The sequence below is a fragment of the Oncorhynchus keta genome, chromosome 24, assembly GCF_023373465.1.
Source record: "Oncorhynchus keta strain PuntledgeMale-10-30-2019 chromosome 24, Oket_V2, whole genome shotgun sequence".
Classification (NCBI taxonomy): domain Eukaryota; kingdom Metazoa; phylum Chordata; class Actinopteri; order Salmoniformes; family Salmonidae; genus Oncorhynchus; species Oncorhynchus keta.
Window position 1 is genome coordinate 35667604 of NC_068444.1, and position 26585 is coordinate 35694188.

The following is a 26585-nucleotide window of genomic DNA, read 5'->3' on the forward strand; positions in this document are numbered from 1 at the left end:
TCGCTCTCTCGCTCTCGCTCTCTCTATCACACCTACATGCTTCTACAGCCTGCTGATCATTTGGTTGAGAGCAAGGTTTCCCATGGCCCACTTGAAGTTCAAAATCTAAGGTGTAGGTTTCTCACCTGAGATGACTAGCTTCAGGATGACTAATTTGACCAACGAGTGGCGTGAATCTGCAGGTTTTTCTGTCTGGGAGTAGGCCTAATCATATCTTTAACGTTGATGACGTAATGGTTATCCTAGCTGATCGTTAGGACGTTCTGAATGCCATCCGCTGTGCTTCAAACCTGTGGTCATTTGCAGGCAGGTGCCTAACTCCCCCTCTCTCTCAGGACCTGCCAGAGGCCCCCTTACCTCTGCCCCCCATCCAGTCTCCACCCCCCAGGTGTACTCCCAGTATCCCCAGGGAGACTCTCAGAACGGACCCCCACCAATGGATCACTCTATGGCCCAGCCAGCTCACAGGTCGGACCACACACAGTATATATAATAGACAGCGTTATATTTGTGTGAAGGTGTGTATGTGACAAGTTGTTTGTGTGTCCAGGTCGCCAGTGTCTCAGCCGTATAGCCAAGGTGCTATGAACTTGTCTGGGCCACACCCCTCCTACTCCCAGCAGTACGGTGCTCCGCCCCCCATGCAACAGGTTACCAATCAGATGTCAGGGATGCAGATCGGGTCCGGTCCCCCCACCTCTGTTGGGCCGGGATATGGTAAGAAATGGATTGATTGACGAATTTCGTGACAAACTTTGCGCCTGCTAAACACAATCCTAGTTACCTGAATTTTCTTTCTCCAGCTCACCATCCCAGCTCCCAGCCTCCAATCAGTGCTGCATACTCCTCTGCAGCCCCACCCTCCTATACGCAAGCTCCTCCCCCATTGTCTGCTGCCCCCTCCCAGCCTCCCCCTCCCAGTGAACCTGCAGCCTCCCAGCCTTACTATGGTGGCCCCCCTCCCCCCCAACAACAACCCTTCCCCTCTGCCCACCATCCCTCCCAACCCTTCGTCTCCTCCTCTCCATACTTGGGCCCTCCCAGCCAACCTCAGGCCCCTCCAGTCTCCCAACAGCAGTCCTTCCCACCTGGCCCCCCTGCTCAGCAACCCTTCCCCAACTCCGCCCCTCCTCCAGTCTCCCAGGCCTCCTACTCTGGTCCCCCTCCTCTCACCCAGCACTCTTTCCCTCCCTCCTCCCAATCTGGCCCCTTCCCACCTATCTCTATATCCCCTTCCCAGTACCCAGGTCCACAGCCCCAGTCCCAACCCGGACCCCCTCCCTTCCACTCTGGGCCCTCTCCTCGAGGCCCCATTCCACCCCCCTCCATGTCCCAGCAGCAGGCCAATCACCTTCCCCCCGGCCCCATGCAACAACAGCAGCCTCCTCAGCCTGGCATGCAGGGAGGATACCCAACCCAGCAGAATGGTGAGTACACCATGTTCAAACCCCTGTTCATCTTCTGCTAGACCATGAGCTTTGTAATAGGATGTATTTGGCAGTCAGAATGGATGTGGAAATCAAATGTCATTCTAGTCAAAATCAATCAAATCTAATGTTATTTGTCACGTGCTTCGTAAACAACCGGTGTAGACGAACAGTGAAGTGTTTTACTTACAGGACCATTTCCAACAATGCAGAGTTAAAAATATAAAATAAAACATAGAAATAGTGACACTATGAATAAATACATGGTGAATAAGACAAGAGTAAAAATAAACATGGCTATATACAGGGAGTACCAGTACCAAGTCAATTTGCTGGAGTACTAGGTAATTAAAGTATATATGTACAAATAGGTAGGGGTAAAGTGACTAGGAACATAATTACAAATAGTTTGTAGACCGCAAGAAGCCAAATAGTTATGTTCCCTAAATCATAATCATTTTAAACCTTTCTTACATTTATATACGATCACGTCTCTCTATTATACCTGGGAACAGATTTCTTAAATTGAAGTCACTTGGAGCTGATTTCCTGGTGTTTTTAGTCTTTGTTCAACAATAATAAAATATTTATTATTTTTGCTCAAATTTGGGGGCCAAATAAACCACCCGCGAGGTCCTGGATGACAGGGAGCTCGGCTCCAGTGATCTTACTCACCACCCCCTGTAGCGCCTTGCAGTCGGGTGCTTTGCAGTTGCCGTACGAAGTGGTGACGCAGCCCTTCAAGATGCTCTCAACGGTGCAGCTGTAGAACTTTTTGAGGATCTGATGACCCATGCCAAATGTTTTCAGCCTCCTGATGTCAAAGAGGTGCTGTCGTGCCCTCTTCACAACTGTGTGTGGACCATGTTAGTTCCTTAGTTATGTTGACATGGATGGAACTTGAAGCTCTCAACCCGCTCCACTACTGCCCCATCAATGTGGGTGGGGGTGTGCTCTGTTTCATGTAGTCCACGATCAGCTTCTTTGTCTTCCTGACGTTGAGGGAGAGGTTGTTGTCGTGGCACCACACTGCCAGGTTGTTCCTTATATGCTGCCTTATCGCCGTCGGTGATCAGTCGGTCCTACAACCGTTATCGTCAGCAAACTTAATGATGTTGTGTTGGAGCCGTGCGCGGCCACGCAGTCGTCGGTGAACCAGGCGCACAGGAGGGGCCTAAGCACACCCCTGAGGAGCCCCCGTGTTGGTCAGTGTGGCTGATGTGTTGTTGCCTAGCCTTGCCTCCTGGGGTGCGGCCCATCAGGAAGTCCAGGATTCAGTTGCAGAGGGAGGTGATAAGTCCCAGGGTCCTGAGCTTAGTGATAAGTTTGGAGGCGACTATGGTGTTGAACTCTGAGCTGTAGTCAATGAACAGCATTTACGTAGGTATTCCTTTTGACTGTGTGGGTGAGGGCAATGTGGAGTGCAATATCATTTGTGGCTCTATTGGGGTGGTATGTGAATAAGTGGGTCCAGGGTTTCTGGGACGTCATGTCTGCCAGCTAATGAACATAAGCCCACCCTGTAGAGTTTATAATCTATCAATACTTTCTTCCTCAGGTGCGTTTGGGCAGCCTAGAGGGCCACAGCCCGGCTATGCAGGCCCGCAATATTCCGGGCAACAGAACTACGGAGCAGGCCCTGCCCCTGCACCTGTTCCCCCTGCACAGAAGAGACTGGACCCTGATTCCATCCCCAGCCCGGTAAGGCGCACACACAATCCGTCCTGGTAACACATGCTCACTTTATCTTGTGATAGTGTATTGGTGATAATGATGTTAGGTATTGGACTGTATGTTGTGTGTGTGTGCGCGCAGTCTAACAGTTTAACCCAGTCTGTTGAGCATGTGCATCAAACACAGATGATTTGCTTGCCTTCTCTCTGAGGACTGACTAATCTATAACCAATAATCACAGAATCAGTCAGGGAGCTAATAATCCTGCTACTGAGTTCTTTACGCCCTCTTCTCTCTGTCCCCTGTTTTCTGTTGGTTTTGTTTGATTTGATCATTTGCTGGACAAATCTCTGTTGTGAATGTAAAGCAAGCGTCTGAGCTGCCGGCTGTGCAGAAATCGAGACATAGAATAGACCCAGACGCTATCCCCAGCCCAGTAAGTCCTGTCTACCTCCTAACCCCTATGCCCTTCCCCTTAACCCATTATCCTTAGTGCTGAGCGATTAACTGAAATGTGTTTATTTACGTTTTTTTAAATAACTAATTGACCGACATTGGTTCAATTATTTGAATTCCATTTGTTTTATATTTTTTTTCTGAGATCAATGTGCAATATCTCTATAAAGATTTCATGTTGTCCAACTCATCATAGTTAAGTGCAGAAAACGTTGCAATTAACTACAATGACCAGAATCCAATGTGCCTCCAGCTGCCTGTTCTCATTGGTTCTTGCCCCAGGCAAGCCTGTGGGTCCAGCAGAAAGACAAGGAGAGGAAGAGCGATAGACACGAGGGATAGAGAGCAGTTGCTTAAGTATCTCTACCTGACAAAACATCTAATTGATTGATGGTTTTTATTTAGCGGTCTTAAACATATTCACTATGCGGTCCAACTCATCCCAAACCATCTCAATTGGGTTGAGGTCAGGTGATTGTGGAGGCCAGGTCATCTGATGCAGCACTCCATCACTCTTCTACTTGGTCAAATAGCCCTTAAACAGCCTGAAGGTGTGTTGGGTCATTGTCCTGTTAAAAAAACAACTAAGTGCAAACCAGATGGGATGGCGTATCGCTGTGGTAGCCGTGCCGGTTATGTGTGCCTTGAATTCTAAATAAATCACTGATAATGTCACCAGCGAAGCACCATAACACCACCACCTCCATGCTTCACGGTGGGAACCACCCATGTGGAGATCATCCGTGAATCTACTATACGTCTCACAAAGACGCAGCAGCTGGAACCAAAAATCTCAAATTTGGACTCATCAGACCAAAGGACAGATTTCCACGGTCTAATGTCCATTGCTCGTTTTCTTGGCCCAAGCAAGTCTCTTCTTCTTATTGGTTTCCTTTTAAAAGTGGTTTCTTTGCAGCAATTCGACCATGAAGGCCTGATTCACAGTCTCCTCTGAACAGTTGATATTGAGATGTCTGTTACTTGAACTCTGAAGCATTTATTTGGGCTGAAATTTCTGAGGTACGGTTAACTAATGAACTTATCCTCTGCAGCAGAGGTACCTCAGGTTCTTCCTTTCCTTTGGTGGTCCTCATGAGAGCCAGTTTCATCATAGCGCTTGATGGTTTTTGCGACTGCACTTGAAGAAAGTTTTAAAAGTTCTTAAAATTTTCCGAATTGACTGACCTTCGTGTCTTAAAGTAATGATGGACTGTCGTCTCTCTTTGCTTATTTGAGCTGTTCTTGTCATAATATGGACTTGGTGTTTTACCAAATAGGGCCATTTTGTCACAACACAACTGATTGCCTCAAATGCATTTATGAAGGAAAGAAATTCCACAAATGAACTTTTAACATGGCACACCTGTTAAAGCAGGTGACTACCTCATGAAGCTGGTTCAGAGAATGCCTCGACGACAGCTTGACACTCTTGGCAAAGGGTGGCTACTTTGAATAATCTGAAACACTTTTTTTATTTTTTTATTTACTGCATGATTCCATGTGTTCATTTTTTTCATGTTTTCACTATTCTACAATGTAAAAAATAAAGGAAAACCCTTGAATGAGTAGGTGAGTCCATACTTTTGACAGGTACTGTATATACACAAGTAAGCTGCCCCAGGTCAACCGTTTTAGGAGCAACAATGGCTCAGCCACGAAGTGGTAGGCCACACAAGCTCACAGAACGGGACCGCCGAGTGCTGAAGCGCGTAGCGATGAAAAATTCCCTGTCCTTGGGTGCAACACTCATTACAGAGTTCCAAACTGCCAATGGAAGCAATGTCAGCACAATAACTGTTAGTAGGGAGCTTCATGAAATGGGTTTCCATTGCCAAGCAGCTGTACACAAGCCTAAGATCATGCGCAATGCCAAGCGTCGGCTGGAGTGGTGTAAAGCTCACCGCCGTTGGACTCTGGAGCAGTGGAACCGCCTTCTCTGGAGTGATGAATCACACTTCACCATCTGGCAATCCGACTGACAAATGTTGTTTTTCACATGCCAGGAGAACGCTACCTGCCTCAATGCATAATGCCAACTGTAAAGTTTGGTGGAGGAGGGATAATGGTCTGGGCTGTTCATGTTTTGGGCTAGGCTCCTTAGTTCCAGTGAAGGGAAATCTTATCGCTACAGCATACAATGATATTCTAGATGAATCTATGCTTCCAACTTTGTGGCAGCAGCTTGGGGAAGGCCCTTTTCTGTTTCAGCATGACAATGCCCCCGTGCACAAAGCGAGGTACATACGGAAATGTTTTTTGTTGAACGGTGTGGAAGAACTTGACTTGCCTGCTCTGAGCCCTGACCTCAACCCCATCGAACACCTTTGAATTGGAATGCCGACTTCGAGCCAGACCTAATCGCCCAACATCAGTACCCGACCTCACTAATGCTCTTGTGGCTGAATGGACGCAAGTCCCCGCAGTAATGTTCCAACATCTAATGGAAAGCCTTCCCAGAAGAGTGGAGACTGTTATAGCAGCAAGGGGGGACTCCATATTAATGCCCATGATTTTAGAATGAAATGTACAGCACGCAGGTGTCCACATACTTTTTGTCATGTAGTGTAGATGGCTGGCTGCTACTACCTGAGCACAGATGATATGATGACTTGGAATGAAATAGTAAGTCTTCAAATAAAGTGAAAGGTAATCCCCTGTTGAATAAAGTAATGTGAGAAAAAAATGCTTATTATTAAGTGATAAATGTAATGGCCAGTCTGCTCTCATTGGAGTTTCATGAAATAGTCATCGTACTAAAAATAAATGTCATTTACAGTGCATTCGGAAAGTATTCAGACCCCTTGACTTTTTCCACATTCTGTTACGTTACGGCCTTATATTCAATTTTTTTTTAATCTCCCCCCTCATCATTCTACACACAACCACATAATGACAAAGCAAAAACACTTTTTTTTAAAAACTTTTTTGAAAATGTATCAAATGAAGTGGAATATCACATTTGTATAACTATTCAGACTTTTTACTCCGTACTTTGTTGAAGCGCCTTTGGCAGTGATTACAGCCTTGAGTCTTCTTGGGTATGATGCTACAAGCTTGGCACACCTGTATCTGGGGAGTTTCTCTAATTCTTCTCTGCAGATCCTCTCAAGCTCTGTCATGTTGGATATGGGGAGCATCGCTGCACAGATATTTTCAGGTCTCAAATCAAATTTATTTATATAGCCCTTCGTACATCAGCTGATATCTCAAAGTGCTGTACAGAAACCCAGCCTAAAACCCCAAACAGCAAGCAATGCAGATGTAGAAGCTCTCCATAGATGTTTGGTTGGATTCAAGTCTGGGTTCTGGCTAGGCCAATCAAGGACATTCAGAGACTTGTCTTAAAGCCACTCCTGCGTTGTCTTGACTGTTTAGTGTCTTTGCACTGTTGGAAAGTGAACCTTGGTATCACCAGACCAGAGAATCTTGTTTCTCATGGTCTAAGAGTCCTTTAGGTGCCTTTTGACAGCCTGCTTGGAGTTTGCCATGTGCCTTTTTACTGAGGAGTGGCTTCCGTCTGGCCACTCTACCATAAAGGCCTGATTTGGTGGAGTGCTGCAGAGATGGCCGTCCTTCTGGAAGGTTCTCCTCTGTGGAGATGGGAGCTCTGTCAGTGACCGTCGGGTTCTTGATCACCTCCCTGACCAAGGACCTTCTCCCCCCGATTGCTCAGTTTGGCCGGGCAGCCAGCTCTAGGAAGAGTTCCGAACGTCTTCCATTTAAGAATGATGGAGGCCATTGTGTTCTTGAGGACCTTCAATGCTGCAGAAATGTTTTGGTACCCTTACCCCAGATATGTGCCTCGACACAGTCCTGTCTCGGAACTCTATGACCAATTCCTTCAACCTGGCTTTGTTTTTGCTCTGACATGCACTGACAACTGTGGGACCTTTTTATATAGACAGGTGTGTACCTTTCCAAATCATGTCAAATCAATTGAGTTCTACAATCAAGTTGTAGAAACATCTCAAGAATGATCAATGGAAACAGGATGCATGTGAGCTCAATTTCAAGTCTCATAACAAAGGGTCTGAATAATTATAAGGTATTTCTGTTTGTTTTTTTGTATACATTTGCAAAAATGTCAACCTGTAACGCTTTAATGTAACATTGTGGAAAAAGGGAAGAGGTCTGAATAATTTCCAAATGCGCTGTTCACAACCAACATTTTATTTAAGGAAAGTAATGTGAATAAGTGATTGTTGGAGCCTAATAAGTTTTACCATCAATTGTTTTATGCTATGCTGTTACAGCATTGAACCCACATAATGCATCATTTTTGAGGGGGAACTGAAATTAAAGAACCTCAAAAAGCACACAGCTCAGCACACAGCTCAGCACACAGCTCAGCACACAGCTCAGCACACAGCTCAGCACTACCCCATCTCCAGCCCAGCAGTCTTCTCTGTAACTGCTACAACCCTAACCTTTGAGCCCAGACCCTCTGAAGCATACCAATGTTACTATGTCTGACCAGCAGGTCATTGGCGCATTCTGACCCCACCTCTTCTCTTCCTCCTCGCATGCCAGCCTGCAGTGTCTCACACACGACTCACCCATAATTCCTTGCTTTCGGACATTTGCCCACAATTCCTAGCACCCTGAAATTAGCCCAAATTCCTTGCATTTTTCTGTTGTCCACAATCATGCTACATCTGCGTATTAAGCCCTCCCTAGTAGTGTTGGTGTGTTGTGCACTGTTGCCATGGTTGCTGTGTCATTGTGTTTATATTATAGAATGGTTTTTGGTTCATCTTCTCTGTTCTCTTTGGGAGATCTGTTTATTTTTTTACTCTCCTGCAGCAGAATAGGTTTGTGTGTGGTGGATAGATTCTTCCCCTGCATGTCTTTTATACTCCACCCTCTGTCAAATTAACATTAGTGTGTCTGTAAAACTCGCTTTCTCGTTCTACCTCAGATTCAGGTGATTGAGGATGACCGGGTCAACAAGAGCAGTGAGCCATTCACAACTGGGGTCAAAGGTCAGGCTCCACCCCTGGTCACCACCAACTTCCAGGTGAAAGACCAGGGCAATGCCAGCCCGCGGTTCATCCGCTGTACAGCCTACAACATGCCCTGCACCGCCGACATGGCCAAACAGTCCCAGGTCCCCTTGGCCGCTGTAATCAAACCCCTGGCTATGCTGCCCCCCGACGAGGTGAGACACGCACACCCTCAATCTCCTCTGGTCTGTTCTCCTCCTCTCAAAACACTCTCTTACGTCTTGCTCGCTGTCTCTCTCTCGTATGTGTTTAAAGGCCTCCGCCGTTTCTTGGTTTGAACTACGGTATAAGATGCTAAACAGACACCCCTCCCTCTGTCTCTCAGACCCCTCCGTACATTGTGGACCATGGGGACGGCGGCCCTATCCGCTGTAACCGCTGTAAGGCCTACATGTGTCCCTACATGCAGTTCATCGAGGGCGGACGCCGCTTCCAGTGTGGCTTCTGCAGCTGCGTCACAGAGGGTATGTTCGCGTGGGTGATATTGTGTGTGTCTGAAGTCAACGTTATTTTTTTGTTATAACACTCCCTCTTTCTCTCTCCCATAGTTCCTCCCCACTACTTCCAGCATCTGGACCACACAGGGAAGAGGGTGGACTGCTACGATCGGCCAGAGCTCTCTCAGGGCAGCTACGAGTTTGTGGCCACCGTCGACTACTGTAAGGTAGGAGTCTTCTTTTAGAAAAGACTGGAGGCCCGTAGCGTTGCGCTATTTTGGAGCAGGAGATTTTCATGAAGAGCCAGATTCTGTCGTCACGATGACCAGGTTTGGCACATAGCAGAGATTCTCGACCAAAGAAAGGCTGTGCCGTTATGTAATATGCGAACTGTCTCGTCTAAATACGCCTCTCTCGTTCTCTCTCTCGTTCTCTCTCTCTCGTTCTCTCTCTCTCGTTCTCTCTCTCTCGTTCTCTCTCTCTCGTTCTCTCTCTCAGAACAATAAGCTCCCCCAGCCCCCGTCGTTCATCTTCTTCATCGATGTGTCTTACAACGCCGTGAAGAGCGGCATGGTTAACATCGTCTGTCAGGAGCTCAAGACTCTACTGGACTACCTGCCCAGGTACACCCACACACACACTATTCACCCATGTAAACACACACCCACTAGCTAATTAATTACATTTGCCCCCCCCAACTCACCCTCCAGGGAGAATCCAGAGGCAGACTCGGTGGTGCGTGTGGGTTTTGTAACCTACAACAAGGTGTTGCACTTCTACAACGTCAAGTCCAGCCTGGCCCAGCCCCAGATGATGGTGGTCAGTGACGTCAGTGACATGTTCCTCCCTCTGCTCGACGGCTTCCTGGTCGGCGTCAACGACAGCCGGATGGTCATCGAGAGGTACGCAAGCGCACACATCTCCACCAGGCCTCCAGACTTAAGGTTCCCGTCGTGGCACCTATCCTGTGATCTAATCTCATAGCGCCAATGTTCTGTAAAACAGTAGGAAGGGTAGGAAGTCACTATCAGTTGCTACAGAATCAGTGTCACAGAATACAGTAACATTGTGACCCCGGTCCTTGTACCTCCGGTCTGGAGTCAATCACTGTCAACGGATATGACAACAATCCTAACATTCAGTTTAATGTCATTAGTGGCCATAAACCTGCACACAAGTGATCGTCTCAAATAGGCCACTGGAAATCATGTCTATTACGTAAAGGGGAAAACGCATAAATATGCTAAGCATTGTGTAAATGACTCTTAACTGGATATTAACTTATTCCATGACATGAGTCATCTTCAAAAGTAATTCAGTGCTTTATTACGGAGTGCAATCAACAACTGAGATGACATTTAAGAAATGAATGGTTTCTTCTAGAATGTTGTGATTCAAACTATTTTGATGCGCATCCTAATCCAGTGGTTGTCATGTATTTTGGGTTGACAATTAGGCTGTTATATTTTACTGTTAAAATAGGTTCAATAGAGATTAATTTGCCTACATCTTTTTGTGCACTAATATCATTGGATACTTTTGGGGAGGCTAATTCACCCCCTAAGTGGAAACTCAACACATTTTCTAGATCGCTAACTCGAAGAATAAAACCCACTGCTGGTAGTCATATGTTAATCTAACAGCAAATGTAATGTCCTAAAATAAAAAAAATAAAAAACTGTAGTTGTAGCCTACTACCAAAAACCTGTTCAAATAGAATGGCTGCTCTCAAAGCCATATCAAATACCAGGGTTGTAAAATAGTTGCTATTTGGCTTAATAGTCAAAGTTGAGAAAGTGTACCTACATAAAGCTCAGAACCTCTCTGAGTTACACATACCTGTGTTTTTTTACCCTGCAATTGGATTTGAAAATGTTATACAATCAGAATGCTTCTTTTTTCCCTCCCGGGAAAGGCCGTGAGAGGCTCGCTCGTCACAGAGGAGGCAGCCGCAGGGCATGAACTTTCATTAGATGAATCATCAGGATAATGCACTTTACTGTTTGACCAAATCATGGCTTAAGCCCCCCCCCCCAAAAAAAAAATAGGAAGATTGAGAAATATCACATTTAATTTAATCACACAGCTAAGCCAACGGGTCACTGTCTGGAGCCCTGGTAAACACACATGAACATTTATATCCATCACATGTTTTGAAGCAGATGTCTCCTCTGTCCAGACTTTGCAACTGGTTTAAGTTGTGTAGACTCATTTGGTGTGTGTGTGTCAGTTTGCTAGACCAGATTCCGGAGATGTTTGCAGACACCAGGGAGACTGAGACTGTGTTTGGACCAGTCATTCAGGCAGGACTGGAGGCACTGAAGGCTGCAGACTGTGCCGGGAAGCTGTTTGTGTTCCACTCCACTCTGCCCATCGCTGAGGCTCCTGGGAAACTGAAGAATAGAGAGGACAAGAAACTAGTGGGAACAGACAAGGAGAAGGTTCACACAAACACACTGATACACTCATACACATGTATTCTCACACACACACATACTAATAAGGACAAGATAAACTGATATGGCAACTGTGTGGCAGATACTGTTGCAATTAGACACAGAACACATAAAGAACCCTCATTCTGGAGAAAGTGTTCTATCTGCTAGTGGTTGTCATTGACTCGGTCTATGCGTCTCTCTCTGTCCAGTCTCTGTTCCAGCCCCAGTCTGGTTTCTATAGTAACCTCGCTAAGGAGTGTGTAGCACAGGGCTGCTGTGTAGACCTCTTCCTGTTTCCCAACCAGTACGTCGACGTGGCAACGCTTGGCGTGGTGCCCGTCTCCACCGGGGGTTCCGTCTACAAATACACCTACTTCCAGGTGAGACACACACCTCTCTTGATTGATGGATGGTACCAAGAATATGCATATCCTTGCTTCAGGACCTGAGCTACAGGCAGTTAGATTTGGGTCATTTTAGGTGAAAATTGGGGGGGGGAAGAGGTGGATACTTAAGAGGTTTTTAACAGGGCAATTGAAGATGTCAGTTTAATCTCGTCTTTAGGCTACATCTATTATAGGCCTATGTGTGAAATTAGTTTGGATATAGTTCACGTTTAGTTTCAATTGGCCAGTGACAGATGGCAGCCAACTATCGGGGTGAAGGGCAGGCGGGGGGGAAATGGCCATATCCTCCTAAAACTGCTTATAACACAACTCTGTGTTATTGAGATTCTAGCAACGACCGTGTTGAATCAACTTATTTAGGACAAGCCAAGCATGGGGGAGACATGACTTTGAAAATTAGGGTAATTCAAATGTTAAATTCTTAACCTCAATGATGCTCTCTGAGCTCCTAGTGTTAATCCTCAGATAAAAGGGGACACCTGGTTAGTCTTCAGTTAGTTGTCTAGAGGGCTGTTGTGGTGACAGTGTTACTGCCACACCGGCAGTCATGAGTCATGACCACAGTCAAATTCCATGTGACTTGGGCCTCGCAGTGCTTGAGGCTTCATTACAGACCCGGATTCGATCCCAGGCTGTGTCCGCTGCCGGCCGCGACCGGGAGACTCGTGAGGCGGCACACAACTGGCCCAGCGTCGTCCGAGTTAGGGGAGGGTTTGGCCGGCCAGGATGTCCTTGTCCCATCTCTCTCTAGCGACCCCCTTGTGACGGACTGGGCACATGCACAGGGATTTCGGTCGCCAGTTGTAGGTGTTTCCTCCAACACATTGGTGTGGCTGATTTAGAGAGCAGTGTGTCATGAAGCAGTGCGGCTTGGCAGGGTTGTGTTTCGGCTCTCGGCCTTCTCCTTTGTAACTACCAATTGGATATCACAAAATTTTGGAGAAAAAGGGGTAAAAAGTCAAGGTATTTTTGCACTCTGGACATGTGTTGGTAGTACCCATCTTGGTAACGACCAGCTAGTGGTTTGGTACTCAGGGCTCTGTTGTCCCTCTAACCACTCTGACATTGATGCAAATGCTATGGAAAATCACATCGAACAATTATCAAAACAGTATCATGCTTTTAAAACTCAGGCAAAAAAATAAATTTGACCTCGCTGTGCTTATCAAACTGAAGAAAATAGTTTGATCGTTGTCGATGTTTCAAAGCCAAATACAACTAAATGGACGACGCTTTCTAAGGTGATGATTAATTCAAAGCGTTCGAGACGTTGCATTTAGAACCGGATGCATATTAGAGCTTTAGGCCTCTATGAGCCCAAGCCCACTTATTTTGCCTTCATTAAAATAATGATTGTGCCGTTACGCAATACAGTGTCTTCGGAAAGTATTCAGACCCTTTTTCCAACATTTTGTTACGTTACAGCCTTATTCTAAAATGGATTACAAAAATAATAATAATCCTCAATCTACACACAATACCTCATAATGACACAGCAAAACCATTTTTTTTAAAGATCTTTTTACCAAGTTATTAAAAATAATATGCCTTATTTATGTACGTTTTCAGACCCTTTTGCTATGAAACTTGAAATTGAGCTCAGGTGCATCCTGTTTCCTTTGATCATCCTTGAGATGTTTCTACAACTTTGATTGGAACAGTTAAAAAATATATATTTAGTCCATTTTTAGAATAAGGCTGTAAAAAGTGGTCTGAATACTTTCCCGAATGAATTGTATATGTCCATTGACTAATAGCCGACTGCATATTACACATGGAGGGAAAACCGTGTAAAACAAACTGGTTCTTATGCTGCACTCAAAACATTGTATCCATAAGTCTGGGAGAGAACATATAGGCCTAGGCGACGCTGTTTGTTCATTGATTGTACAGAGTTGGCCTACAATAATTCGATTTTGAATAGCCTAGTAATGGGGCATTTTTATATTTTCTTAACTAATAGTCTGACTACCTTCAGCTATACTGAATATCCCACCTCTTTGCATTTCCATCTCTTGCCTTCATTTCTTTCTCGAGCGTGCAGAGAGCGGGCCTGTCAGCAGTCTAGTTATGTTTCGTTGTGAAAACATGTTACTATTGATGCTCCTGAACAGATTTCTGTTGGTTTCCCATATTTAAGCACTGGATGGCTTCAGGAACATGGTTGGAGAGCCCTTGGCATACAGATTTTGCGCGGTGTATCACTTGTCACGCAGCGAGAGGCTGCCTGCTCCTCAGTGGTCGACACGTGAAGTGAAATAAGTGTTCTTTATATAAGCCCAGATATGTCTATATGCAATCCTGTGTGGAAAGCAGAGTTTTGATGGTTGCTACTAAAAAGAGGATCCCGGCTGCTACTCTATTTATTTCTCTGCTGCTCCGCTATAAAACCAGAGTATCCATCTGTGTGAAAGCAGCCTCCATTTTCTATTCCAGTACATACAGATGGCATATATATTTTTCCCCCCTGCCCCGTTTCTGCCCATTTGATAATTTGGCTTTTCTAAATTGAAACGAATGTTACATTAATAAAGACAATATTACATTTGAGAATAGTCTCTTGGGTGAAAATATGATCACTTGAGAGAACAGTGTTCGCCGCCTGAGTCCAGGAACGGAGAGCAAGCTTTTTTTGTCAGCAGCCCATTGTTGCAGCATGCAGCCCATTGTTGCAGCATGCAGCCCATTGTTGCAGCATGCAGCCCATTGTTGCAGCATGCAGCCCATTGTTGCAGCATGCAGCCCATTGTTGCAGCATGCAGCCCATTGTTGCAGCATGCAGCCCATTGTTGCAGCATGCAGCCCATTGTTGCAGCATGCAGCCCATTGTTGCAGCATGCAGCCCATTGTTGCAGCATGCAGCCCATTGTTGCAGCATGCAGCCCATTGTTGCAGCATGCAGCCCATATGGGATAGGTTTTGGTTTCTAAGACATTCTAAGGTTTGCAGAGGTTGACCGATTTTTATGATTTTTTTCAACGCCAATACCGATTATTGGAGAACCCAAAAAAGCCGATGACGGCTTTAAAAAAATATATATATATATATATATATCAATTATAACTATACTGAACGAACACTTGTATTATATTAAGATAAAATAAATCAATAAAATCTATTTAGTCTCATAAATAAAGAAATATGTTCAATTTGGTTTAAATAATGCAAAAACAAAGTGTTGGAGGAGAAAGTAAAAGTGCAATATGTGCCATGTAAAAAGGCTAACATTTAAGTTCCTTGCTCTGAACATGTGAAAGCTGGTGGTTCAATATTCCCAGTTCTTCAATATTCCCAGTTAATAAGTTTTAGGTTGTAGTTATTATAGGAATTATGACGCGTTGACTTTCTCCCTCTACCATTTATATTTCATATACCTTTGACTATTGGATGTTCTAGTAGGCACGTTAGTATTGCCTGCCTAATCTCAGGAGTTGAAAGGCTTGAATTCATAAACAGCGCTGTGAAGCAAGTATTGCTAAGAGCTGCTGGCAAACGCAGTAAAGTTTGAATGAATGCTTACGAGCCTGCTGCTGCCTACCACCGACAGACTGCTCTATCAAATCATAGACTTAATTATAATATAATAAACACAGAAATACGAGCCTTTGATCATTTAATATGGTCAAATCCGGAAACTATCATTTAGAGAAATGTTTATTCCTTCAGTGAAATACGCATCTGTTATGTATTTTATCGAGCGGGTGGCAACGCTAAATCAAAATATTGCTGTTACATTGAAGGTTGTGCAATGTTATGTCATAATTATGTAAAATTCTGGCGAATTAGTTCAGTTCGCAACGAGCCAGGCGGCTCAAACTGCTGCATATACCCTGACTCTGCTTGCACTGAACGCAAGAGAAGTGAGAATTTCCTGAGTTAATATTGTCTGCTAACATGAATAACTAAATATGCAGGTTTAAAAATATATATACTTCTGTGTATTGATTTTAAGAAAGGCTTTGATGTTTATGATTAGGTACGATTGTGCTTTTTCCGCAAATGCGCTTTTTGTTAAATCATCGCCCGTTTGGCGGAGTTGAAGTAGGTTGTGATTCGATGATAAATTAACAGGCACCGCTATTGATTATATGCTACGCAGGACAAGCTAGTTAACTAAACATGGTTGGTGATATTACTAAGTTAACTAGTGATTGTGACATTTTTTTTATAAGATAAGTTTAATGCTAGCTAGCAACTTACCGTGGCTCCTTGCAGCCACAAGGTCCTTTTGATGCTGCACTCGCGTGTAACAGGTGGTTGGCCCGCCGTAACGGGTGGTTGGCCCGCCGTAACGGGTGGTCGGCCCTAATCCGTGTCCAAAAAAGGCCTATTACCAATTTCTGAACTTGAAATCGGCCATGCCGATCAACCTCTAGTTTGTATCATTCATAGCTCAATCTAGCGTATAGTACCCGTTTTCAAATGAACACTTTTTTATGGTCAACATAGGCACTTCATATGCGCACTCACTCCGGAAATAGGGACGAATATCATCATGTTTCTTTAGACGTGCCTAAAATACGTGGATTTATTGTGTTGGACTTTTATGTAGGTTTCCAAAGGCGTGCAGAAACGGCTTGTGTGCATGGAGGCCTGGAGATGCTAAATGTGTTTTATGTTAATGAATGGTCAATTACCATGAGACCGGCAGTCATTTTCGAGACGATAACCGCAATTTGGTGACCGCCGCAGCCCTAAGTTACCTACGATTGAATCACTCCTTGTTCATCTTTCAAATACCCACGTGGGTTTGAATGCTCCTAAAAACCAATCATTAGATGCGAGAGGTGGGACTTGCAGTGCGTCAAGCGTCTCAAATGGAACCAAGTTCTGTTTTTACCGAGCCGCTACGTTGTTGACGCGCACGAGCGGTGTGGATGAAATGTTTGAATAACATTTGAGTACATTTTATTTTACAACGCTCGTGCACGCAACGCGGCGGGGATCGTTTGGGTGTAACCACGTCCACCTGTTACCTGCCTTCACTCGCTGTCTGTGTGGTTTGTCAGGCCGAGACGGACCGTGAGCGGTTCCTGAATGATCTGCGGCGAGACGTTCAGAAGCCGATGGGCTTCGATGCTGTCATGAGGGTCCGAACCAGCACAGGTAAGTGTCTTGCTCTCTCTCACTTGCTCTCTCTCGCTCACACTGTCTCACACACTCACAATTGTTCTATTATTTTTTTTTTGGGGGGGGGGGGCATATCAGCTGTAAACTAACCTTTTCCACAGTTGTTAAGGGGTCTGAATACTTCCTGAAGGCACTGTGTGTGTGTGTGTGTGTGTGTGTGTGTGTACACACAGTTTGTTTTTCTTCATGTTCCCCTAAACCTACAACCCTTCCCCTAATTGGAGTAAACTAATGGACAGCACTTAGGCTTCAACATCCAGCTTATCCATACTATATGATTATGGACACAATGTAATAGTTAGCTTTTTTATCCTTCAACTACCCTCAACCCCTCCCATCACTGAAGAACATCTTGTTTTGATTTCTATTTGCAATATATTTTTTACTGTGCTGTTTCATAAATGTTCTGAACCTATATACATTTTACGAACCCAGTAGATTTTTACATTAGTTAGCTTGTTTTTAGCCCCACCCTTCAACTCCTCCCATATTTCTGAACACCATCCAGTTTTGATTTCTATTTGCCAAATATTTTTCAACTGTGATGTTTCACAAAAGTAAATTTAAAGAAATATTTTTGCTAGAAGTATTATTGATCGATTGACTATGACTTTTCAAATCACCCAGCAGTGCTATTTACAGAGTTAGCTCCATATAAATATTGCAATTCTTCAGCCATTTCTGAACCTGTGACCAAAAAGAAGCTACATATGGACAGTACCAAAACAAATGATTTAAGGATTCTCTTCGCAGCAAGATCTGCAGAGCTGGGAAGATTGTAATTCCCCATATATATAACATTCTGTTGGTTGCAAGAATTTTGTTTAATTTAATTTGAAAAATGCTGTTTTTTTTATCTGGTGTTTTGTGTATCAGCTCATAAACCATGTGTCATGGAATTGGTACGTCAAATCTCTTCAACTATTTTGCGATCTATATGGCACAGCTGTCCAATTTTTGGGTCCTTAAATGAAACTGGTATACTTGTATTTATTTATTTTTAAACAATTTTGGTCTTTAATGCAGGGCCGACAGATAAGTTCCTTATGTTTTTACCCTTTCCTCTTCAATTTTTGCAGTAATGCTGCAATTAGTTGGTAGTAATTTTGGATGGAGCAGACAATTCTATATATTTGTGTTAGCTGCATGTGATAACTCCACCAGTCCTATTTATGATATAATTTACAAAGATTATATATTTTTGTAAAAATATATATTTTTTTTATTGTCAAATAGTATGTTTTGAGTTTAACCATAATATATGTATTATTTGGTGGACTAAACTGAAAATAGCTGTATTGGAGATTATTTCATTTTCAAATAACCGAATGTGAGAGGTTGTAATCTGAATAAAGGGGAGGAAGGCCATTCTTGAACAAGGGGTTAGACATTGTTACTAATCTGCTAGAGAACCAGTTTGGTTTAAGTATACCTTCTGTATGACTGACACCTTTAGTGAGAGGTCTAATGCTTTAATATTTAAGCATTTCTGCCCTCTGAATTCATATTCATTATATTAATGGTCCAGTTTTAATTTGATCTAGCTTGCCGTTCCAAATAAAATTGTGATCCAATATATAATATAGTACACTGTAATAATATATATACACATAATTTGGTTATAACCCAGAGGTTAGAAACAGTATCATGTTGTGGAGGGATCCAAATTGTGGATTTAAAAGAGAACATGAATCATCAGCGTACAATGACACCTTTTTTGTTTTTAATAGCTAACATTTCGATGGCCATAATAAATAGAAATGCCGACTAGTGGAAAACCTTGCACTACTCTTCTTGACAGTTTAATACGTCCTGGGATTAGCCATTATTTACTATTTTACACCTAGGCTAACTATACATAACTTTAACCCTTTCTCCAAAACTTAAATATACCAGGTATTTATATATAAATTCCAGTCGTAGTTTATCAAAAGCCTTTTCAAAGTCCCCTATGAATACCTGGCCTGGTTTCCCAGATGTTTCATAATGTCCTATTGTTTCCAGTACTTGTCTTATATTATCTCCAATGTATCGTCCATGTAAAAAAAAAAAAAAAAAACTGTCTGATTAGAATAAATAATATCCGACAATGCCCTTTTTAAATTATATGCGTTTTGCAAGAATTTTTTGCATCACAGCTAGGGGTGTGGCGGTTACAATTCCGTCCGCCGTGGAGTGTCTAGCAAGTAACTGTTGGTGTCAAGGTAATTGACTGTTAATTAACACACATTTATCATCTCCTGGCTTCCACGCACAGCCTACAAGCCACTCATGCAGACCTTTTGGAACATCTACATTTAAAAAGTGTAATAAATCCATGTAATATAAGCCTACACCATCACAATATATCCAGTATATATTACAGACAGGTCTAAAGAAACATGATTGGAAGAAAATGTAGTCTATTTCAGAAGAACAGAATAGCATACTCTGAATTGTTAGGCACTGATCTGGTTATGTCATATGGCTGTGGACTACACTAGTTCATTTAGCAGACAATATTTGGTTAGAATTCTGTGGCTTTCTTTTATAGTAGGAAGGATACAGTTGAACAAAGCTGAGTAACATAGAAAGGATATTTTCTCCAAACGATGTGGAGTGCGCACATGCGGCTATTCTGTGTTGAGCGTTAACAAATAAATAGTTCTTTGTATATGCTTAATTTAGTTAATGTAGCGCTGCTTTGTTTTTTTGCGCCGGCTGTACACACATCAGTCACTCATTCACAATTTGACAAGCACTTGATAATGCCTCGAATTTCACGGCGGCATCCCCTTTGTGGCTGCAATGCACCCTAAAACAATCCATACCTTTTGCGTTGTGCCCTTCTCAATGCGCTCCGAATCACCTCTCACTCATATGGCTATCCGTCACGTGATCGGGTCTTTCTCACAGGCTACAAGTGAAGACCGACACATCGGGGACTCAACTGCATGCTTCCTTATCTAATTCCGAGGTGCATATTTTCAGATATTGGAAGAACTGTCCACATTTTCTTTTCGTTAGACAACCTGATGAGTAGGCCTAACGAACATGTCAATCTACTGTCCCCCATAGTACAAAAGTGAACATTCTATGCAATAAATAAATATTCCAAACATAGTCTGGAACCGTTGTGGGTTGCAATAGAGCCCAAATTAATACAACCACTAGAATCAAAACTTTTGTTATGCAATGTGGCTGATGCAACAGATCAGAACATTTAGCTTAAAATGTTGATAAACTATTAGGCTATTTCTTCACATTATAAGTGCTGCAATGCACACGTGGTAGTAGGCTATAACCCATTATCTAAAGTGACCGCAAATGCAATTATCCATGTGATGCTTTTATTATAAAGGGGGAAAAATGCATGTCGTCTATGCACTTAAATAGCAAATGGAGGAAGCTTTTCCAATTGTTCATTTTCATGCCAGACGCATAGGATATACTCCTGTTGTGTGTGTGTATATATATATATATTTTTTCTCTCACAATTGCATATGAGCTCTTGGGCTCTCAGTAAGTGTTAGATTAGATTTTGCATTGATGTCAGTGACTAAAGGGGCAATGGAGCGCTAGCTTGTTTTGGTAGGCTACTAATGACCAGCATCAGCACTTGGAGAAGCCTAATTATCGTGACTAAACTGTCACATGGAATTTGACTACCTTCACGACTCGTGACCGCCGGTGTGTCGGTAGTACGGTCACCGTAACAGCCTTAGTCACAACACTGAAGTGAAAGGGGCCTCAAAGTCTTTATTTACCACCTGGTTCCTGTTTCAGTAATAATGAAATCAGACCTTGTTGAGTGTCTGATAACCACTCCAATAAAAATAGTAGATTGAAACATGCTTACAACGGTCCCCTGAGTACATCAACAAAGGATTGGTATACCTCCACTGGTATGCCATCCAGCCCCAGACTTAAAGGCTTTAAATGCATCAAGAAGCTCTTCCTCTGTAATTTGGCCTTCGCATGAGTCTTTCCGTACATTTTACATTCTTAATAGAAGAAGCAAAATCGATACAGTTGAACTTTGTTTAGTGGAGATGGAGGAGACTGAGAAGAACCATATGCTTCAAGTACTTTGCTTCCTCTTTCAAAATATTGTTTGGTGAACTAAGTTTAATTAAATACATTTTGGTGGCATTTCTATGACGAGGATAGCGCATTCTGTGTCTCTCTGGAACCATTTTGCCGTCTGTCTGTGGACTCACTCTTCACGTAGTGGTGTTTATTTACTGCCGTCGTATCGTCCTCTCCTCCACCAGGTATCAGAGCGACAGATTTCTTCGGTTCGTTCTTCATGAGCAACACGACAGACGTGGAGCTGGCAGGCCTGGACTGTGACAAGACTGTCACTGTGGAATTCCGCCACGACGACAAGCTCAGCGAGGACACCGGCGCGCTCATGCAGTGTGCGGTGTTGTACACCAGCTGTAGTGGTCAGCGGCGTCTGCGGGTCCACAACATGGCGGTCAACTGCTGCTCCCAGCTGGCCGACCTCTACCGGAACTGTGAGACGGACACAATCATCAACTTCTTCTCCAAGTACGGTCAGTATCACACGCTCACTATCTGTCTAAACAGCTGTGAAATTGTGTAGGATGTTTCCAGGTTGTTACTAAGAGAAATAATGTATAAAGATCAGCAGGGGTCCAATCACTGAACAACTACATCTACTTTAGGTGTGAGATACTGTAGATTTGATTGATACCAGTAGGATTCAAACCAACTTAAGGTCTTTATGTCTGGAAATGGAAACCAATGGTCCTTTTCTCTCTGTGTCTGTGTGTAGCGTACCGTAGCATATTGAACACCCCCACCAAGACAGTGAGAGACACCATGGTGAACCAGTGTGCCCAGATTCTGGCCTGCTACCGCAAGAACTGTGCCAGCCCCTCGTCTGCCGGACAGGTCGGTCACTCGCGCGCGCACACACACACCCAATTGGACAAGTCAGTGACGCACACCCCATACACACGCACGATACACACATTCCCCCCCGACACCATTCAGACACTGTCACATACACAAACACTATACATTCACCCCATTACCACCCACACACTGCAGTCAGTCTCTCACACAAATCAACACCCCAAAAATGTACACACTCAATCACTTCCCCTCTCTCCTTTTGTAGCTGATCCTACCAGAGTGTATGAAGCTGCTGCCGGTCTATCTGAACTGTGTGTTGAAGAGTGACGTGTTGCAGCCGGGAGCTGACATCTCATTGGACGACAGAGCCTACCTGAGACAGCTGCTCAGCTGTATGGATGTATCAGAGAGCCACATCTTCTTCTATCCCCGCCTACTGCCCCTGGTGAGAGGCCCTGCTCTCAAACTCGCTCTCTTTCTGTCTCTCGAATTCACTTCAATCAGCCTCATTTGGCATGACAAGGCACCATCTTACTTTGCTGAAGCAAACCTGTAAGAACATATTACATCAATGTGAAATCAGTGTTACATCGTGTGTTAATCAAGTACCTTTCCATCTCAGGTGAAGTTGGATGGAGGGTCGTTGCCAATGGCAGTGCGTAACTCAGAGGAGCGCCTGTCGAAGGGCGGAGTCTACCTCCTGGAGACAGGGCTCCACCTCTTCCTGTGGGTGGGAGCCAATGCTCAGCAGGAGCTGCTTAGCAACATCTTTGGAACGCCCACCTTCAGCCAGATAGACCCCAACATGGTGAGACACACACACACACAGACTTCAACCTCTTACAAATCATTGTCTTGATTTGAAGTGTGTGGGTGTGTTGCTATCTCCTAAATGTGTGTGTTGTGTTCCAGACGAGTCTGCCGGAGCTGGACAACCCGTTCTCCCAGAGACTCCGAGAGATCATCGACTCCTTCAGGTCACAACGGTCACGATACATGAAGGTCAGACTCCACTACCTCTATTTCTCTGTCTCTCTCTTCGTTCTTCCTTCTGTATCTTTCCATCTCGATTTCTGTTTTGTCAGGGAACAATACTGCGAACAAAACAGTCACGTTGCAACCGTTTGACTTGGCAGTGCAACACACATTTTTAATTGGCACGCATTACACCTTTTGTGAGACTAACTACCACATGGACACACTTCATGTGTGTTTGTTTGGATAAAGCTGTCTATTTAATGCATGACAACTGAAATCTTTGAACAAATTTCTACCAACATGTCATCTGTACAACTAGAGGCAAAAAAAACTCTAGATCACCTTTACTCCACACACAGAGATGCATACAAAGCTCTCCCTCCATTTGGCAAATCTGACCATAACTCTAACCTCCTGATTCCTGCTTACAAGCAAAAACTCACACAGGCTACGCTGACACTCCATCACACACAGGCTACGCTGACACTCCATCACACACAGGCTACGCTGACACTCCATCACACACACAGGCTACGCTGACACTCCATCACACACACAGGCTACGCTGACACTCCATCACACACAGGCTACACACTCCATCACACACACAGGCTACGCTGACACTCCATCACACACAGGCTACGCTGACACTCCATCACACACACAGGCTACGCTGACACTCCATCACACACACACAGGCTACGCTGACACTCCATCACACACAGGCTACGCTGACCCTCCATCACACACACAGGCTACGCTGACACTCCATCACACACACGCTACGCTGACACACACGTGCACATTTTTCTTTTTAACTTTGCATTGTTGGGAAAGGGATCATAAGTAAGCATTTCACTGTGAAGTCTACACCTGTCCTGTGCATGTGACAAATAAATTAGATTTAGATTGTATTTAGTCAGGCAATGCTCGCATTATGCAGATTAAAATTACGAGTGTCAATGCATAATACTCTTGGTAAGTCCTATTAAAACCAGCATTATTCTTAGTAGGAACGCATGCAATTTGAGTTGTATTTTTTCTGTAGGCTATTAAAACATTTTAAAAATAAAATGTAGGACCTTTTTAAATTACAAATCAATGAATGAAATGTATTTATAAACCCCTTCTCCACATCAGCAGTTGTCACAATTAAGTGCTTGAAAAAGTCCTGAAGTCCTTGAATTTGACTTGCCAATGTCTGTATGAACCCTGTATAGGCTACTTGCCCAAGCTCCACAAATGATAAATAAAATCACAGGCTATTCTCTTTCCTGTAAGATCTTTAAAAAAATGTATTCTGGCCAGTAACTTTGTTGGCACTGGCCCGGGTGTGTCACTAGTAAATTTGAATTAATGTTAGGCCCCACTCGCACACGCAGGGCTCATGTAAATGTAAATGTAATGTCTACTACGTTGTGAAGCCGTTAGCGATGCTAATGATAGCCTGACCGTTTTCGGGTAGATGGAAAAAGCATTTAAAAGGTAACTACAGAGTAGCCTATGCATCCCTGGCAGAATCAGGATGATTTGCATCATTCAGTCACCGTTTGTTTTGACATCGCCACAAGTGCCCTACAGAAACATCACGTCATTGAATTAAAGGGTAACTACAATGAAATGGATATATTTCTCTTTTTCCACAGACCTAAAAAATTGTCCCCTGGTGTGGCTAAGCATTGTTGTGGACTTAGAACGTCCAATTTTGTTGTTTTTTTTCTATTAAAGTGAGATTTGAAAGTGAGAACATGAAGAAAAAAGAGGACTATCAGTCCTCCCGAGTTTAATTCTTTTTTCGAAGTATTGTTTTTTTTTTTCTGACCTCTAGAGGATTTTGCAGAAAAGAACACAATGGCAATAACGCAATACATTTGGCACTTTATTTTACGCCTCTCTTCTTTGCTGTTACAGTAAATCTATCCAAATCAATGTAAGAACACAAGTTAAAAGATGATAGCCGGGTTCTGGAAGGAATGCAGGCACATTATGGGCGGCAGGCTCATTGTCATCAATCGTCATTATCGACTAAATCATGTGCTTCTGCATTGCTTGCTGTTTGGGGTTTTAGGCTGGGTTTCTGTATTGCTCTTTGGGGTTTTAGGCTGGGTTTCTATATTGCTCTTTGGGGTTTTAGGCTGGGTTTCTATATTGCTCTTTGGGGTTTTAGGCTGGGTTTCTATATTGCTCTTTGGGGTTTTAGGCTGGGTTTCTATATTGCTCTTTGGGGTTTTAGGGGGCTCTTTTTTAGGCTGGGTTTCTATATTGCTCTTTGGGGTTTTAGGCTGGTTTCTATATTTCTTTGGGGTTTTAGGCTGGGTTTCTGTATTGCTCTTTGGGGTTTTAGGCTGGGTTTCTGTATTGCTCTTTGGGGTTTTAGGCTGGTTTCTATATTGCTCTTTGGGGTTTTATATTGCTCTTTGGGGTTTTAGGCTGGGTTTCTTTGGGGTTTTATATTGCTCTTTGGGGTTTTAGGCTGGGTTTCTGTATTGCTCTTTGGGGTTTTAGGCTGGGTTTCTGTATTGCTCTTTGGGGTTTTAGGCTGGGTTTCTGTATTGCTCTTTGGGGTTTTTGGGGCTCTTTTTTAGGCTGGGTTTCTATATTGCTCTTTGGGGTTTTAGGCTGGGTTTCTATATTGCTCTTTGGGGTTTTAGGCTGGGTTTCTGTATTGCTCTTTGGGGTTTTAGGCTGGGTTTCTGTATTGCTCTTTGGGGTTTTAGGCTGGGTTTCTATATTGCTCTTTGGGGTTTTAGGCTGGGTTTCTGTATTGCTCTTTGGGGTTTTAGGCTGGGTTTCTATATTGCTCTTTGGGGTTTTAGGCTGGGCTCTTTGGGGTTTTCTGTATTGCTCTTTGGGGTTTTAGGCTGGGTTTCTGTATTGCTCTTTGGGGTTTTTGGGGTTTTAGGCTTTGGGGTTTTGGGTTTCTGTATTGCTCTTTGGGGTTTTAGGCTGGGTTTCTAGGCTGGGTTTCTGTATTGCTCTTTGGGGTTTTTGGGGGTTTTAGGCTGGGTTTCTGTATTGCTCTTTGGGGTTTTTGGGGTTTTAGGCTGGGTTTCTGTATTGCTCTTTGGGGTTTTAGGCTGGGTTTCTGTATTGCTCTTTGGGGTTTTAGGCTGGGTTTCTGTATTGCTCTTTGGGGTTTTAGGCTGGGTTTCTGTATTGCTCTTTGGGGTTTTAGGCTGGGTTTCTGTATTGCTCTTTGGGGTTTTAGGCTGGGTTTCTGTATTGCTCTTTGGGGTTTTAGGCTGGGTTTCTGTATTGCTCTTTGGGGTTTTAGGCTGGGTTTCTGTATTGCTCTTTGGGGTTTTAGGCTGGGGTATTGCTCTTTGGGGTTTTAGGCTGGGTTTCTGTATTGCTCTTTGGGGTTTTAGGCTGGGTTTCTGTATTGCTCTTTGGGGTTTAGGCTATTGCTCTTTGGGGTTTTAGGCTGGGTTTCTGTATTGCTCTTTGGGGTTTTAGGCTGGGTTTCTGTATTGCTCTTTGGGGTTTTAGGCTGGGTTTCTGTATTGCTCTTTGGGGTTTTAGGCTGGGTTTCTGTATTGCTCTTTGGGGTTTTAGGCTGGGTTTCTGGTTTTAGGCTGGGTTTCTGTATTGCTCTTTGGGGTTTTAGGCTGGGTTTCTGTATTGCTCTTTGGGGTTTTAGGCTGGGTTTCTGTATTGCTCTTTGGGGTTTTAGGCTGGGTTTCTGTATTGCTCTTTGGGGGTTTTAGGCTGGGTTTCTGTATTGCTCTTTGGGGTTTTAGGCTGGGTTTCTGTATTGCTCTTTGGGGTTTTA

At 43.8% G+C, this 26585-nt stretch overlaps 1 protein-coding gene across 5 annotated transcripts in view; it reads left to right on the forward strand.

The window, feature by feature from the left end:
• The window catches only part of LOC118357743 (protein transport protein Sec24C-like), a 34543-nt gene that overhangs the window by 5717 nt on the left and 2241 nt on the right, over positions 1–26585 (forward strand). For 3 of the 5 annotated variants that reach the window (XM_052478223.1, XM_052478224.1, XM_052478226.1), the window contains 18 exons: positions 336–468; positions 551–717; positions 804–1427; positions 2986–3128; positions 3469–3537; positions 8476–8715; positions 8886–9024; positions 9109–9224; positions 9496–9620; positions 9708–9899; positions 11228–11438; positions 11645–11815; positions 16852–16948; positions 21226–21510; positions 21753–21871; positions 22101–22280; positions 22458–22643; positions 22748–22837. In XM_052478223.1, the coding sequence (XP_052334183.1) occupies positions 336–468; positions 551–717; positions 804–1427; positions 2986–3128; positions 3469–3537; positions 8476–8715; positions 8886–9024; positions 9109–9224; positions 9496–9620; positions 9708–9899; positions 11228–11438; positions 11645–11815; positions 16852–16948; positions 21226–21510; positions 21753–21871; positions 22101–22280; positions 22458–22643; positions 22748–22837 (3287 nt within the window). The remainder of the gene's footprint in view (positions 1–335; positions 469–550; positions 718–803; positions 1428–2985; positions 3129–3468; positions 3538–8475; positions 8716–8885; positions 9025–9108; positions 9225–9495; positions 9621–9707; positions 9900–11227; positions 11439–11644; positions 11816–16851; positions 16949–21225; positions 21511–21752; positions 21872–22100; positions 22281–22457; positions 22644–22747; positions 22838–26585) is intronic. The other 2 variants (XM_052478225.1, XM_052478227.1) reach the window with 1 other exon arrangement.